Genomic DNA, 18,816 nt, shown 5'->3' on the forward strand with positions numbered 1-18,816 from the left:
AAAATGAAAACAAGTCAACGAGAGCCAAAATATAACCTTGAATATATTCTACCTGAATTTAGAGATCATCTGAACAACAGATTTGATACATTAAACACTAAAGACCGAAGACCAGAAAAGTTGCCAGATGACATCAAGAACATCATACAGGAAGAAAGCAAACAGTCACTAAGAAGACAAGAAAGAAGGAAAATATAAAAATGGATGTCAGAAGAGACATTAAAGCTTGCTCTCCAGTGTAGAGGTGCTAAAGCAAATGGAAGAAATGAGGAGGTACAAGAGCTGAACAGAAAATTTCAAAGGTCAGCTTGAGAAGACAAAGTCAAATATTAAAACAAAATGTGCAAAGATCTGGAGTCAGAAAACCAAAAGGGAAGAACACGCTCAGCATTTTTCAAGCTGGGGGAATTGAAGAAAAAATTCAAGACTCGAATTTTGTTTTTGAAGGATTCTCTGGGCAAATTTTTGAATGATGCAGAAAGCATCAAAAGAAGATGGAAGGAATACACAGAGTCGCTGTACCAAAAGGAAATGATTGATGTTCAACCATTTGAAGAGGTAGCTTTAAGTTCAAGAACCAATAATACTAAAGGAAGAAGTCTAAGGTGCATTGAAGGAATTGGCAAAGAACAAGGCACCAGGAACTGGTGGAATAAAAATTGAAATCTTTCAAGAAAGGGATGCGGAACTGGAGGCACTCACTCATCTCTGCCAAGAAATTTGGAAGACAACTATCTGACCAACTGATTGTAAGAGATTCATATTTGTGCCCATTCCCAACAGAGGTGACCCAACAGAATGCGGAAATCATCGGACAATGTCTTTAATATCCCATGCGAGTAAAGTTTTACTAAAGGTAATACAAAAATGGTTGCAAGCATACATTGATAGAGAACTTGCAGAGATTCAAGCCAGATTCAAAAGAGAACCTGGAATGAGGGATACCCTTGCTGATGTTCCATGGATCTTGACTGTAAGCAGAGAATACCAAAAAGACGTTTACCTGTGCTTTATTGACTATGCAATTGCTTCTGAGTGTGTGGATCAGGACAAGCTATGGACAACCTTGTGAAGTATGAGTATTCCAGATCACTTAATTGTGCTTAGGAGTCATCTCTACATGAACCAAGAAACAGTTGTTCGAACAGAACATGGGATTATTGAATGGTTTAAAATTAAGAAAGGTGTGCAGCAGGGATGTATTCTTTCACCATACTTATTCAACCTGTATACTGAGCAAATAATCCAAGAAGCTGGGTTATATGAAGAAAAATATGGCATCAGATTTGGAGGAAGACTCGTTAACAACCTGAGATATGCAGATGATACAAGCTTGCTTGCTGAAAGTGAAGAGGACTTTAAATATTTACTGATGAAGATCAAAGATCACAGCCTTTGATATGGATTGCTTCTGAATGTAAAGAAAACAAAAATCCTCACCACTGGACCAATAAACAACATTCTTATCAAAGGAGAAAAGATTGAAGTTGTCAAGGACTTCATTCTTCTTGGATCAACTATCAACACTCATGGAAGCAGCAGTCAAGAAATCAAATGGCATATTGCATTAGCCAAATCTGCTGCACAAGACCCTTTTAAAGTGTTGAAGAGCAAAGATGTCAGCTTGAGTACTAAGGTGTGCCTGACCTAAGTCATGATATTTTCAATAACCTCATATGCATGTGATAACTGGACAGTGAATAAGGAAGACTGTAGAAGAATTGATACATTTGAGTTATGGTGTTGGAAGAGAGTACTGAAAGTGCCATGGGCTTCCAAAAGAACCAATATATTCGTTTTGGAAGAAGTGCAGCCAAAGTGCTCCTTGGAGGCCAGCATGGCCAAGCTTCATCTCACATACTTCAGACATATTGTCAGGAGGGATCAATCACTGGAGAAGGATATCATGTTTGGTAAGGTAGAGGGTCAGAGAATGCTAGGAAGAACCCCAGCAAGATGGACTGGCAAAGTGGCAGCATCAATGGGCTCAAGTATGGCAACAATTGTGAGGTTGGCCCAGGACCGGGCAGTGTTTCATTCTTTTGTGCATAGGGTTGCTATGAGTTGGAACTGACTCAATGGCACCTAACAACAAAAACATATGAGATTGAGTCAAAAACATCTGCATTCCTGTCCTATTAAAACACCTATCCACATCCATGGTTGATGACAACACTGAGCATGTATATAAATAGAGGAGTGACAAAGGATTATGTGGCAGATCATTTGCAAATAAGCCATGGTTCCTCCTATGTCATAATCTATGACAGACTTGGATTTTAAAACTTTGTGCATGTGCTTATCAAAACAACTCATGGAAAAGCATAAATGGTGAGCTTGAACCACCAACCTTGCAGTTCAAACGGCTTTGCAGTCTGGCGCATTAACCCACAACGCCACACCAGGACTTCATTAATGCCTAGGATATTGATACTTATTCATTTCATTTTTTGTCTTCAAATTTACCTGTATTCATACTTCATGTATTCCATGTTCTGCTTATCAACAGATGTTTGCAGCTGTTTCTCTTCATTTTGAATTGTTCCCCATCAGAAGTTGAAAATCCGGAATATTAATCCATTAATATTATTATGGTCAACTCTACATTGAGGAGTCATATTTTGAAATCCAACAATATATTGCATTATGCAAATCTGCTACATAAGACCTCTGTAAATTGCAAAGATATCAAAGGATTAAGGTGTACCTGATGCAGGCCATGGTATTTCCAATCATCTCATATGCATGTGAATGGTGGACAATGAATAAGCAAATCAGAGAAGAATCAATGCATTTAAATTATGGTATTGGAGAATATTAAAAGTATCATGGACTGCCAGAAGAAAAAAAACACATCTGTGTTGAAAGAATTACAACTACAATGCTTCTTAGATGCCAGAAAGGTTAAGAATTTGCCTCTCCTACAGTGTAGTGGTTATGAATTAGGCTGCAAACTGCAAGGTCAGCAGTTCAAAATTACCAGCTGTTCCACAGAAGAAAGATGAGGTTTTCTGCTCCTGTAAAGATTTTACAGCCTCAGAAACCCTGTACAGGGTCGCTATGAGTCAAAACCAACTCCACAGCACATAACCACCACCACCCCTTTGGACACGGAGTCCTGGTGTGTCACTGTGGATTAATGAGCCAGACTACAAAGCCATTTGAATTGCAAGGTTGGCAATTCAAGCTCACCAACAACTCTACAGAAACCCTATACAGGGTTGCTATGGGTCAGAACCAACTCAATGGCACTTAACAACAACAACTTTGAACACATTATCAGGAGATACTATTCCCTGGAAAAAGACTTAACATTTGATAAAGTAGAGGGTCATAAAAAAGAGGAAGACCCCCATTGAGCGGATTGAGCAGCAATCCTCAAACATAACATCAATTGCAAGGATGATGCTGCACTGGGCAGTGTTTTGTTTTGTTGTGCTTAGGAACCAATTCAATGTCAATTAACAACAATTATTAAATATAAAATTTAAAATATTAAACAACCCAAAAAATATGGATAAAAGACTTAAACAGCCATTTCATCAAAGAGGATATTCAAATTGTAAACAAGCACAAGAAAAGGTACTTGATGTGATTAGCCATTAAAATCCCAAACTGAACCCATTGCTGTCAAGTCTATTCCAACTCATAATGACCCTACAAGACAGAATAGAATTGTCCATAGAGTTTCCAAGGCTGTAAATCTTTACAAAAGCAGACTGCCACATGTTTCTGCCAATCTGGTGCTGGCTTCAAACCATGGACCATTTGATTAGCAGTACAGTGCTTAACAACGCTGTCAACAGGTCTTCTCACTAGCCATTTTTATTGTTGCTGTTGTTAAGTGCCACCAGTTCCTACTCATAGTGACCCTGTGTAGACTTTCCAAGGAGTGACTGGAGAATTTGAACAACTAACCTTATGGATAGCAGTCCAGACCTTATCCAGCTGTTCCACACTAACTAGATGCAAATGAAAGCCACAATGAGGCACCACCTTGCCCTCAATTAGAATGGCAATGATAAACAAAACAAAATAAGTATTGTTGTCATTGCAAAAAAAACTGGGACCACCATCCATTGCTGGTGGGAATGTGAAATTGAGCAGCCACTGTGTGGCACTGTGGGCTAATGCGTCAGACTGCAAAGTCGTGTGAACTGCAAGGTCGGTGGTTCAAGCTTACCCGCTGCTCCTTGGAAACCCTATACAGGGTCACTATGGTTCGGAATCAACTCCACGGCATTTAACAACAACAACAACTGTGAAAAAGAATATTCTTCAAAAAGTTGAACTTAGAACTGTCATATTATCCAACATTCCCATCCCTAGACATATACCTAGAAGAAGTTAAAGCAGGAATACAAACAAAACTCTGCACAGTAAGCATTTTCACATTCTGTGCATTCTAGCATTTTCACATTTGGATCAGCACTTTTCACAATAGTCAGAATATGGAAATGATCATCAACAAATGAATACCTAAACAACATATGGTATATACATACAAACAATGGAATCTTAAGCAACCAAAACGAGAAATTAAATGCTGATACATGTCACAACATGGGTAAAGCTTGAAAAAAATAAATAATTTGGAAAAATACAAATAGTATATTGTGATCTCACGTATATGAAATAAGAAAATATATAGAAACTAAAGTTTAGAGTTTAAGGAATCTTGGTGACTCAATGCTTAAGCTCTTTGCTGCTATGGAGAGTTCTAACATACCAGCAATTCCAAGAGAGGAAACACCTTGCTATCTGCTCTGGACCAATAAACAACATCCATGTCAATAGAGAAAAGACTGAGGTTTTCAAAGACTTCATTTTGCTCAGACCACCCGTCAACATTTGTGGAAGCATCAGTCAAGAAATTAAACAATGTATTGCATTGGGCAACTCTGTTGAAGATCTTTTTAAAGTGTTCAAGAGCAAAGATGTCAGTTTGAGGACTGAGGTGCACCTGACCCAAGCCATGGTATTTGCAATAATCTCAGATGCATGTGAAAGTTGGACAGTGAATAACGAAGACCATAGAAGCATTGATGCAGTTGAGTTATGGTGTTGGAGGAGAATAATAAAAGTACCATGGACTGCCAAATGAACAGAGTTGTATTGGAAAAAGTAGAGCCAGAGGGCTCCTTGGAAACCAGGATGGCTAAACTTCATCTCTCATACTGCAGATGTATTATCAGGAGGGACCAGTAACTGGAGAAGAATATCATGTTTCATGAAGTAGAGAGTCAGAGAAAAAGAGGAAGACCCCAAACAAGATGGATTAGCACAGTGGTGGCACTGATGGGCTCAGGAGTAGCAACAATTGTGAGGTTGGCCCAGGACTGGGCAGTGTTTCATTCTGTTGTGCATAGGATCACTCTGAGTTGGTACCAACCTGATGGTACTTAACAACAACAGCAACAACTACTCAGATGAAGATTATAATTTAGGAAACGTGGAGTCCTTGTGTGGTGCTGTGGGTAAATGCACTGGACTGAAAACTTGGTTTGAACTGTAAGGTCGGCAGTTCAAGCTTTCCAAAAACCCTATACAGGGTCACTATATATTGAAACCGACTTGACACTTAACAACAATAACAGCATGGGGCAGATCTAATTGGAATTTACTACCATCCAATTGATATCACAAAAGAATAGAGGAATGGAAGGACGAGGAGGAATGTTTGTTTAGGGAACATTGAGTTTATGTTGGTGGTAGTATCATTTGAAAAAAAGGAGAGCTATAGTGTCATCAGTCTGACTGAATTAGAGTGTAGAAATTGTTGAACTGGTTAATATTTTGGTGTGTACATTTGCACCACAATTTTACAAGCAACAATAGTAGTTCCTTTCTCTCAAAACATACAATTAAGATACAAAATTTTAGTGCTCCATGCTGTTGATATTAAGTGTTGTTGATTCTGTTCTGACTCCTAGACACCCTGTATAGGGTTTCCAAGGAGTGGCTAGTGAAGCTGAACTGCCACTCCCAAAGTAATTAAAATACCCATTTGGCAAAAAAAAAAAGGTGCAAAGTTTTTACACGGTTAATATGGATTACTTAGCTATCATTTATGAGTAGCAATCTCAGGCCATTATACTTGTGAAAAACTAAACCATATGTGATTAAATTAAATTTATTTTCCTCTCTTTTCTAGTTTCACTGAATTTTGTTTCCTTGAATGTCAGATTCAAAATATTTTAGGATATTAATCAATTTTAGTTAAATTCATATCTGTATCTTTTTAAAAACAATCAACTCATATCTAAATGAAATTATAATCAATAAATAACAAATGACAATGGGCTTCAACACACTGTTCAGTATGATGGATGTATGTTTGGGGGTTGTACAAGTGAAATTTATTATGAAACATACATTTTAGTATTCAGATTTTTAAATGTAGGCACTGTATATAATTTTTTTTTTTTTTTAAATAGTGTGTGTTGTTGGTAAGTGCTTTCAAGTTGGGTCCTACTCATAGCAACCCTGTACAAGGTTTTTGAGGAGTGGCTGAAGGGTTTGAACTGATAACCTTGTGATTAACAGTCCAGTGCCAACCCAGGACCATTCTAATAGTGGATTGTTATTGCTGTTATGTGACCTCAAGTTAATTCTGACTCATAGCAACCTCATACAGGGATTCTGAGGAGCAGCTAGTGGATTTGTACCATTGATTTTATGTTTAGCAGTCCAATGCTTTGTAATAATTTAAGAGTGAATGGATTTTACAGATTTAAAGATTATCAATGTCCTCTCAGTGATATACTGGTCTTAGTCCCATTAGGATGCCCTGAAAAAAAGAGATACTCTTTGTGCAAAGGAAAATGATTTTGAGGTCAGGGCTAATATCCCATTTTTAACAAAACTAACATCACTGAAGCTTTACAACAAGTTTACAAGAATGCTTCCCCACATAAAACAGCAGTTTTTAGATGGATCAAGAATTTTAAGGAAGGTTTGGAAGACTTCAAAGACTAACCAAGACCATCATCGTCAACAAATAATAATAATAATAAAAAACTCTGGTGAAAGTCCAAAAGCTGATAGAAGAACACATAGTATGGCTACTGATAGAAGTTGGGATCTCATGCAATTAGTTATTTTCAATTTTAAGTGAACAGCCGGGACTCAGCCAAAAGTGTTGCACAAAGATATGATAGCTCAAAGAGCTGACATTTCCATCAGTCTTTCCAGCAAGATCGAAGTTAATGAAGATAATATTATGGACTGAATTATAACCAGGGACAATACAATTTAGAGAGCAAGACCTAATCAAAACAGTGTCTTCTATGGGGATCTGTTGTCACTGTTGTTAAGTGCAATCCATTCAGTTCCATCAACCTTGAGCTCAGACAGGCCTTGTAGTCCAGTGTTTTATCCCACAGCATCATGGATGAGTTAAATTCAAGGCAAAGAAGTCAGCTCAGAAGGTTATGGAAACTGTTTTGTTTTTTTTTGTTGTTGTTTTGTTTTGTTTTTGTTTTTTTTTGCAGAGATTCTAAATGAGTAATCTTGGGAGAAGGCAGAAGTCCAAGGTGCACTTAAGGCATTGGTAAAGAACAAGGTTCCAGTAATTGATCAAAGACAAATTGAAATCTTTCAACGAAATTGATGCTGCATTGGAGGCACTCATTCATCTATACCAAGAAATTTGGAAGACAGTTACCTGGACAACTAATTGGAAGAGATGCATATTTATGCCCATTCCAAAGAGAGGTGAACTCAACAGAATTTGGAAATCTTCAAACACTATAATTAATATTATATGTGAGTACAATTTTGCTGAAGATAATTCAAAAACTGCTGCAACAGTACTTGGGCAGTGGACGGTCAGAATTTCAAGCCAGATTCAGATAGGATTGCATTACTGGCTTCAAATGAATCTTGGCTGAAAGCAGAGAATACCAGAAAGATGGTTAATTGTGTTTCACTGATTATGCAAAGGCTTTCAATTATGTGGATTATGACAAGCTATAGATACCATTACAAAGAATGGGTATACCAAGAGACTTAATTTAACGTAGTCATTAGGAACCTGTACATATACCAAAAAACAGTTGTACAAACAGAACAAGGGGACACTGTATGATTTAAAATCAGAAAAGTGTGCTCTTTCACGATACTTATTCAATCTGTGTGCTGAGCAAATAATCTGAGAAGCTGGATTATTTGAAGAACGTGGCATCAGGATTGGAGGAAGTCTCGCTAACAATCTGTGATTTGCAACCTCGCCTGCTGAAAGTGAAGAGGACTTAATATACTCACTGATGAAGATCAAAGACCACAGCCTTCAGTATGGGTTGCACCTCAATATAAAGAAAAGAAACATCTTCACCACTGGGCCAATAAATAACAGCATGATAAATGGAGAAAAGTTTGAAGTTGTCAAAGACTTCATTTTGCTTGAATTCATTATCAACACTTATGCAAATAGAAGACAAGAAATCAAGACTGCTGCACAAGACCTCTTTAAATGTTCAAAAACAAAGATGTTAAATGATATTTTCAATAGCCTTATATGCATATGAAAGTTGGACAATGAAGAAAGAAGACAATAGAAGAATTGATGGATTTGAGTTACGGTGTTGGAAAAGAATATTAAAAGTACAGTGGATTTTGTGAAAGAAGTACAGCCAGAATGTTTCTTAGAATACTTAATCTCTCATACTTTGGACATGTTATCAGGAAGAACTTGTCCCTGGAGGACCTCATGCTTGGTAAAGTGGAGAGCTGCCAAAAAATAAGAAGACCTTCCAATGAGATGAGTTGGCACAGTGGCAGTAGCAATGGGTTCAAGCATGGTGGCAGTTGGCACAGGATACATAGGACCCAGCAGTGTTTCCTTTATATAAGGTCACTGAGTTGGAACTTACTCAAGGACACCTAACAACAACAATCTTGGTAGATTTTCTCAAAGGACACAGGATATCAAGACGATTATTGTAAAGACATTTTAAGAAAACTGAAAAGCTGAATATTTACACAAGAAAACGGACTCATGGGTACTTCCTGTTCTTTCATACAATGTGTTTTCCATTTTAGCCTAGTTTCTGTTTTCTGTTTTCATTTGCTCTTTCCTCTAGTTTTATATTTGAAGATCATTTTGAAATGATCTCTTAATTACCTTTTTTTGGTTTGGAAAAAAACAAAACAAAAACAGAAGGTGCATCAAGAATTTGTTTTCCATAACGACAATGTACCTGCTTGGTGTTTTGTTTTTAAGTTTTTATTGTGAATTGAGCCATAGTTTACATGGGAGAACATCGGTTTTACACTCATTATTTCATTGTAAAGATTACAATCTTCTCCATGCATCATCATTCAACAGGATTTGCTTCTATCCCCTGTTTTTTTGTTTTGTTTTGTTTTGTTTTTGTATGTACACAAAAACACTCAAGAATATATAATCATTTAAACAACCAAGGGACATATTCTGCAAGTCTGCTTCCTGTCTGCCAGCACACAATCTTTCTCTTTCCTCGAGTCTAGAGTCCTCAGTTGCCCTATCTCTCCATGTCATCATCTCTGCCTCCATCTCTGATGTCTCTGCTTCTCTGGATCCTGCTTGTTTTTGAGAATTGCATGTATTGTACTATGAGAATTTAGTTTGGAAACCTTACCTCATCCACCCTATTGTCCTGATCCTGCCCCTTCACACTTCTTTTGGTTCTCCAAATTCAAAGAACATTTCAAATGAACACGATTGTGTCCCTTTCAAATGCCAAAACTGCCATTCAGACATGGTGTAAATTGAAGAGACCAGAATTCTTCAGGAAAGAGTCAGAAAGAGGGAAACACCACCTTCAGAAGTGTATAGACCTGTATGGAGAAAATGTAAAATAAATAAATAAGTTGTTGCTGTTGCTGTTGTCAGGTGCCATCGAGTCGGAACCGACTCATAGCTACCCCATGCACAGCAGAACAAAACAATGTCCGATCCTGGGCCAAACTCACTACCGCTGCCACACTTGACGCCATCAATGATGCTACCTGACTGATCCATCTCGTTGGGGTCTTCCTCTTTTTCTCTGACTCTCCACCTTACCCAGCATGACATCCTTCTCCATCAACTGTTTCCTCCGGACAATATGTCTAAAGTATGAGAGATGAAGCTTAGCCATCCTGGCCTCCAAGGAGCACTCGCTGCACTTCTTCCCAAACAGATCTATTGGTTCTTTTGGCAGTCCATGGCACTTTCAGTATTCTCCTCCAACACCACAACTCAAAGGCATCAATTCTTCTACGATCTTCCTTATTCACTGTCTAGTTTTCGCATCCATATGAGGTTATTGAAAATACCAAGGCTTGGGTCAGGCGCACCTTAGTCCTCAAGCTGACATCTCTGCTCTTCAGTACTTTAAAAAGTTCCTGTGCAGCAGATTTGCCCAATGCAATACGTCATCTGATCTCTTGACCGCTGCTTCTGTGAGTGTTGACAGTTGATCCAAGAAGAATGAAGTCCTTGACAACTTCAATCTCTTCTCCACTGATAAGAATGCTGTTTATTGGTAATAAGTAGTCTTGATATTTTTGTTTAATTATGACTTCTTTGTGTTATAGCAATACTTCCTGACTTAACTTCACTTCCAATATCTTGAGCAGTTCGGAGATTGTATGAATGTATGTTAGAGCACCATAGAGATGAAAATGTCCAACTTACTTTGGCAAGAAAGGGAAACCATTTGAAAACATTGAGATCACTTCCTCTAGATGCTAGTTCTTCTTCTTCAATATCTCTTTTAGGTTTTTAAATTTTGATTTCACTACTCAGAAGGAATCTATTTGATGTGACTATCTCTAAAAAACAACTTTGAATCTATTGTCACAAAGGAATCCAGTTACTATTCATTAGGATAAATGTGGCAACCCTTGTCCTAATTGCATGGGCTCCAAAGGAACAGGGACAGCTACAATCCCAAAGCTGAGCACTTACCCTAGAAGATTGACTCATGGGTATTTCTTCTTTTCTCATATAGTGTGTTTTACACTGTCGTATAATTTCTGTATTCTGTCTTCATTTCTTCTTTTCTCTAGTTTTATATTTGAAGCTAAGTTTCCAAACTATCTCTTAATTATTATTATTATATATATTTTTTGATACCGAACTGTTATCTAATAGACTTCATTTCTTTTACTCAAAATTTTAAGTAATGACTATTTTAATTACCTCATCCTTCTTTGTTTCTCTGTGTCTGACTAAAGTCATTGATTCTGGCACATTTCATTGGACCAGTAGAGGTCAGTTGATGTAGGAAGTGTCTTATTTATTCATTTAAATTAATGTCTAGAGGTTTAATGAGTACTTTGAAAAATTTCAAGTTTATAAAATTTTGCCCACACAAGCTTAAATTTTGCAATATTAATGATTTCATTAAAGTCCTCATATCTTTGCAAGACATGGACTCTTTATTGAGGAATATTTATGGGCTAAGTTTACACTAATTTATTTATTAAAGCTCCGTCATTAATATTGATTGTGTATAAAATATTTAAACAAGTATACTTATCACAACCAACTTACCATGTACAGTATAAATGGAAATAACATAAAACATGATTAGTATATCATTATAAAAATGAGAGTAAATAATTGATGTCAACAAATGAAGTGTTTAATAAAGAGAAAAAATTGATAAGGCAATTAAAAAATCATGCTAAAACTCATTTTCATGAAAAAAATAAGACTTAATTAGGCCGGCTGTTTTTCCTTTCATTGACTAAACGTTATCTTTTAATTCATCATAATATATTATCTTTTCTATTAAGGATCCTTTTGTTTATCGCCAGGCTTGAATCACCAACTCGATCCTTGATAATGGAGGCACCTCGAGGGGTACAGGTGAGTGCTGCTGCAGGGGACTTCAAGGCCACCTGCAGAAAGGAGCTCCATTTACAGTCAACAGAAGGGGAGGTGAGTAAAGGGATAAGGACCTTGCTTCTCACCAAACTACATGCTTACAGTTCCAGGGACAACATAGAGAGTTGTTCTGTGAAATGGTTTTACTTATAATACTAGCTATCTTGAATATTAAGTTTGGTAACCTTAGTGTTACTTTTTAAGGAGCTCTGGTATTGTTGTGGTTATGAGTTGGGCTGGTAAACTCAAGGTCAGCATTTTGAAACTACCAGCCATCCCGAGGGAGAAAGATGAGACTTTCTGCTCCTGTAAAGATTTACAACTTTGGAAACCCTATACAGAAATGCTATGAGTAGGAACCAACTCCACAACACACTATCACCACCACCACCAGTGTGACTTTTTAAGACAAAGCTCCTTTTAAATTCTACTTGAAAGATATCTATTAACAAACCAACCACATCTAAATTGCTGTAATTTCAAAACTGATAGATAAACATAATTACTACCAAGGTATGTTAATATTAAAGGCAATATTTGTCTTCTTAGGTCTATTTTGGTCTTCAAAAAATTCTTTTCTGTAGAACAGTATCTATATTTTTATAAAAAGAAAATAAAATTAATTTTGCTATTTACCTCAATCAAAATTATGTAGGAGATACAGTTAATATTTAACTTACTGTCACTTTCTCTCTTAAGTAGCTCCTTAAGTCTTGTTAGCATTACTTTGAAGATCATCTGTTTTTTCCTCTTTAACTTCTTGAAAGATCCCTTTGGTTTTGGTGCTCAATTTTTTAACTATGGTATACTATGTATTGGCTTGCAATATATATTGTGCTTGCTGTGTCTACAGATTGTTATTTTTGTCAAATCTGGAAATTCTTTAGTATTTTATCTTCAGATATTACCTCTCTCACTTTCTCTAAGGTGTTTCTCTGAGAAAATGTCAAGCATTTTCATTCTCTTATGCTTCAAATCAAGGAGTTCTGGGAACATAGTGGGTTATGAATTGTGCTGCTAATCACAAGGTCAGGAGTTTAAATTTATTATTTGCTCTTCTGGGAGAAGATGGGATTTTCTGTTCCCATAAAGATTTACATCCTTGGAAACCCTATACAGGGTCGCTATGAGTTGGAACCAATGCCATGGCCTACAACTGTCACAACCACCTCCATATAGCTCCCTCCTTCATATTTTTTATCCCTTTATCTCCTTGCATCACTTAGTTTATTTATTTATTAAAGTTTTTCATTTTAGGGTTCTTATCTATTTCTTTTCAAATACCTTCTTGGTAGTTACTCTTTTGTTGCTTGCTTTTAAAAAAATACTATGTCAATTATTTAAAATCCTTATACATAATACATATTACCTTCTGTGTGTTTTCGGATTTATTCCTTTAGTATTTCCTTTCTTCATGTGTTTATTTTTAAAATTATGAGATCACCAATATCAAGTTAAAAAGAAAAAAAAAATGAATGATTTAACACAGTATTTCTGAAATCTTCCATGACAATTTAGATATGAAGATGAAGACATATATTAATAGAGTCATAAGTACAGTGTTATTCTCTTACCTCATATTACCTCAGTTACTTATGTAAGATAAATTTTAAGTATACATTTTGCCTCTACCGTGGTGCTGCGATTTAATGTGCTGGACTGCAATGTCGGTTTGAATCACAAGGTCAAGAACAAGCTGATCCAAGCTGGCATTTACATTGTGAATGCTTCTGCGAGCAAGTTTCAAGTGGACACAGGCACCAAGTTCTATGGTAGGATGTCATTGGAGTACTAGGGCATTGAGGCTGATGACAACCCTTTCTTTGACCTCAGTATCTACTTTAGGCCTGTTGCTCGATACATCCGAACAGCCCTCAGTGTTCCCCAAGGCCGAGTGCTGGTCCATTGCACCATGAGGTGAGCCGCTCTGCCACACTTGTCCTGGCCTTCCTCATGATCTGCGAGAACGGGACGCTGGTAGAGGCCATTAAGGCGGTGCAGGCCCACCACGATATCTACCTCAACTCAGGCTTCCTCTGACAGCTTCAGATCCTGGACAACCGACTGGGGCGGGATACAGAGAGTCTGTGACCTGCCAGGTAGCCAGAAACCCTGACGCTTCGGCCAACATGGCCCCATCCAACCAGCCTGGCCTTAGGGACAGCAGCCTCTATTATCTCCGGTGACCCTAGTGAGGGTTTCCGGGAGGCAGAGGCAGGAGTTGCTCCATGGTGACTTTTATCCAGTGGATTTCCCTGACCCAGTCCAGAGAGTCTTTATGCAAAAGAGATTTCAGTCTGTCTCTATAGTAAAGGGTTCATCAAAACAAAACAAAACAAAAAACTCACCAGTCACTCCTCGGAAACCCTGTACAGGGTCACTATGAATTGGAACTGACTTGATGGCACTTAACAATAACTACAAGATCCAGGGAAAGCATAGACAGAAAGATGCTTCATGAAATGGCTTATCTTATGATAATATTAGTTCTTTAATATTATGTTTGTTAACCCTAATATTGATTTATTTAGTAAAAAAGCTCAGTTTACATTCAACTTGAAAGGATTTCATTCGGAAGTCAACCGCATCTAAATTCCTATTTTTTTTTTTTAATTAAATGGACTTACTAGAAAGACAATGTTAGGGAAAGGTCTCAGTGAATATTATGACTTTTTGTTACCGTAAAGTCAGTTCCAACTCATAGCAAACCTGCGTATGGTTTATGGGGCTGTATATCTTTGTTAGAGCAGAAAGCCTTATCTTTCTTCTGTGAAGCAGCTGGTGGGCTCTAAATGTTAACGTCATGGTTCACAGTGCAGTGCTTATCCTACAGAGTCACTGTGTTCCCCATTATGAACAAGTGACCTACGATTATAATTTATAATATTTTAAATATGCATTCATGTATCTTTTTAAGATTTCTTTTCATGACAGTTACAAAATGTAATTCTTTGTCTACTACCACAAGACAGAAATTTCTTTTAAATCTATTGCATTTTATTTTTAAAGTGTATTTTATTATGCTGATATTTTCACTCAAATGATTCCTAATGGATATCTTATGTTAAATATGGGTGAATATTAATCTCTGTTGTGTTCCTGTTTATAAACTACTTATATTTTCTAAAGTTCTGGTGGCCCTGTAGAATAATCAAAAGGTTGGCAGTTCAAACACACCAGTCACTCTGAAGGAGAAAGATGAAATCTTCTGCTCCTGTAATCATTTACAGTCTTGGAAACCCTGTTTAAGGGCACTATGAGTTGGAATCTACTTGATGGGAGTAGGTGGGCTATATTTTCTTATTCAGCACATCAGTAAATTCCTTTGATTCAATTACAGAATTACATTTACTTGCCAAATGAGAATTATGATGTAGACTGTATACAGAGGTTCAGTTTTGATCATTGTTTATATATTAAATAAAAGTACATAAGAGCCCATCATTTTATATTAGATTAAAATTTCATGAAATTTTCTTATGGAGATAATCTTTCTATCTGCTAAATTGACTATGTTACGGAAAGGCAGATAACATAAAATCTCTCCCTTTAGTTTTTAAGATAGTTAATGCCAAAGCAGAAAAGACTCTGTGATATCCAAAAGAATGGATGGAATGCATAATGAAATTGTACACAAAAGTCTGCACTACAGAAGGTTTAAGGAATTTCATTTCAAATTTATCTGGGAAGATAACGTAATTTTATAATTATGGGTAGAATATGTAAAGGAGTGGTAACATAGTGGTTACGAATCAGGCTGTGAACCTCAGGGTCAGCAGTTCCAAACTACCAGCTGTTCCGTCGGAGAAAGGTGAGGGTCTCTGCTCCTGTAAAGATTTGCAGCCTTGGAAACCCTGTACAGGGTCGCTGTGAGTCGGAACCGACTCCACGGCACATAACAAGAACAACAATGTAAGTGTTATAATAACACATACAAGGGGGCTTCAAAAAGTTCATGGACAAGATTTTATTGTCTCTCAATTTAATTTTTCCATGAACTTTCTGAAGCCTCCTTGTATGTTCCAGTTTATCAGAAGGAGAAAGCCATGCTGATTGAGAAAATGGATTTTGATTTTCTAAGATATCTGATTTCAAAAGGCAAGAATGTGATAAAAGACACCTTGGTAGAGAGGTGTAATTGGACTGTGACTTAAATGCTTAAGAGATATTCTGAGAACATGAAAGAGGTTTGTAATCAGTAGATTACATGCATTATAGGACAATGTAGAAGAGAAATGTCAGTTTTAGAAGTTGAAAGGTGGATAATATCATAACTGCCTTAGCCAGGCATTTAGATAATGGTAAGTCCATACATGCTACAGAAACCTGGAAAGGCTCAAGAAGGTTTAAGTTTGAAGGGATCAATATAAAACAAAACAAAACAAGAAACTGCTATCATTGAGTATTTATGGAAACAGACTGGCACATCTTTCTCCCGTGGAACGACTTGGAGATTTGAACCATGGACAGTTTGATAAGCAGCTGAGCACTTAACCACTATGATGCCATGGCTACCTTCATATCTAACAGCCCTATTAACAGCATGACTTAATGTTCATTCTCAAACCAAGAATATACCATGTTCTCTTTGTCAAGGTCTTGTTTATTCTAACTTATTTTTTTGTCCTTTCATATCAAGGGGGAAAAAATTGTTTATTTAAAAAAAAAAAAGGCATTTTCTTTCTCTTTGCTTTCCTATTATGTAGTCCAGGAGTAAATATGGGAAAATATACAAATACAAACTTTAATACTTTAACTTTCAATATTTGACAAATATAGCTACTCATTAATTTTATAATTATTTATCTATCAAACAACTATTTAAACTATGTGTATACAATCCAACAAATATTTGTATTGTGTATGGCGCTTGTAGTGGGTCCAACACTAGGATGTTTTTAAAAACAGTGAGCCTAGTTCCATATTTAGGAAACACATTATTTAGTAGTAAAATTAAGATATCAATATGACTATAAAATAGCATATAGCATCATCAGAATGTTGTTATTGTTCGATGCTATAGAGTCGGTTCCAACTCATAAAACTTAAGCACAGCTTAATGAAATACTACATGGTACTGTGCCAACCTCACAATTGTTGCTAGACTGGAGTCCATTACCGCTGCTACTGTGCCAATCTATCTCATTAAGCATCTCTCTCTTTTTCACTGACTCTCCACTATACCAACTCTGATATAATGGATGTTTACAGCTATTGCTCCTCATTTTGAGTTGTGTTCTATTGCAAATGAAATGAAATTTCCCAAAAGCTTTACTCCATTTATGCCATATTTGTCAACTCTACCTTGAGGAGACAGCTTTTCCCCAGTCATATTTTGAGTGCCTTCCAATCTGAAGAGTTCATCTTCTGGCACTATATCTGACTATGTTCTGGTGCTGTACATCATGTTTCTGTAGTCAATATTATTGTGCCACCTGACAGTGTTCCACTGCTATTCATAAGGTTTTCAGTGGCTAAACATTCAGAAGTAGTCCACCTTTCCTTCTACCTAGTCTGTCTTAGCCTGGAAGCTCAGCTGAAACCTGTCATGGGTTACCTTTCCGGCATTCAAAATCCCGGTGGCATCGCTTCCAGCATCACAGCAGCATGCAAGCCACCACAGTATGCCAAACTGACAGACGAGTGTCACAGTAAGATATTTAAAATAATACCTTTTTTGTTATTGTTGTTAAGTACCATCAAGATGTTTCTGACTCATAGCAATGCTGTCTAGTTGCCAAGGAGCAGCTGGTGAGTTTGAGCCACCAACTTTGCAGTTCAAACAACCTTGCAATCCAACGCATTATCCTGAAATGCCACATCAGGACTCCATAACTTATTTAGGGAGGACTAACTATGAAGAGAGTCTTGGTGTGGCACTGTGGGTTAATATGCTGGACTGAAAAGTTGTTTGACTACAAGATTGGTGGTTCAAACTCAACAGCTGCTCCTTGGAAACCCTATATAGAGCCGCTATGGGTCAGACCCATAGTCATATGTAAAACTGACTCAACAGCACTTAACAACAACAACAACAACAACTAGGAAGCGGAGACCTTGTGTGGCATTGTAGGATAAGCCCTGGATTGCTAACCACAAAGTAGACAATCCAAACCCACCAGCCTCTCCTTGGAATCCCTACAGAAAGTCACTATGAGTTGAAACACACTTGATAGCACTTAACAACAATAAAAACAACAATTGACAAGTGTGCTTTGAGCTTGGAGCATCAGGAAAATTCCACATATGAGAAAGTAGATAAACTGGGTCTTGATTGGGGGTAACAATTGTACCCTAGAATGGAGAAACATAACCAAGTTAAGGAAGGATTCGTTAATTTAGCTAACATGTACTGGCACAGTTCTATGTCTGGTTCCAAAGGTGTGAAAAACAACATGCACAATCCTCGTGTATCTTATTGGCAAATTATAGAAGTCAACAGCATACTTCAGGTAATGTTAGGAAGTGAGTGTAAAACTGCTAATCAGAAATTCATGGATTAGGGCTACTGTGGATAGAGAAAAGTCAGGAACGTGCATTTTGAGAAAGTGAATTTTTAGTACAAATCTGAGTAAAGCTAATTAATTTGAAATATATATGAATAGACACAAAATTTCAGAACGTATATAAAAATTCTAAATGTGTAGGGAGAGCATTAGAGAGTGCTGAACAGAGATTTATATGATTTGACTTGTACTTTCCAAAAGTTCACTCAACACATATGTAAAATAGACTATTGTTGTTGTTAAGTGCTGTCGAGTTGATTGCAACCCATAGCGACCCTGTATAGGGTTTCCAAGGAGTAGCTGGTGAGCTTGAACCACAGACCTTGCAGTTCAAATGACTTTGCAGTCTGACGCATCAGCCCACAGCACCACACCAGGACTCCAAAAAAAAAAAAAAAAAAACAACTATAGACTATAAGAAGACAAATAACAGTGGGAGACTACTGCAAGAGT

At 37.1% G+C, this 18,816-nt stretch overlaps 1 protein-coding gene across 1 annotated transcript in view; it reads left to right on the top strand.

Annotated features, from left to right (window-relative positions):
* Positions 1-18,816, top strand: part of SGCZ (sarcoglycan, zeta) — a 718,425-nt gene that overhangs the window by 698,317 nt on the left and 1,292 nt on the right. The window contains exon 6 of the mRNA XM_006834475.1: positions 11,788-11,911. Within this exon, the coding sequence (XP_006834538.1) occupies positions 11,788-11,911 (124 nt within the window). The remainder of the gene's footprint in view (positions 1-11,787; positions 11,912-18,816) is intronic.

Source organism: Chrysochloris asiatica, unplaced genomic scaffold, assembly GCF_000296735.1.
Source record: "Chrysochloris asiatica unplaced genomic scaffold, ChrAsi1.0 scaffold00011, whole genome shotgun sequence".
NCBI lineage: Eukaryota > Metazoa > Chordata > Mammalia > Afrosoricida > Chrysochloridae > Chrysochloris > Chrysochloris asiatica.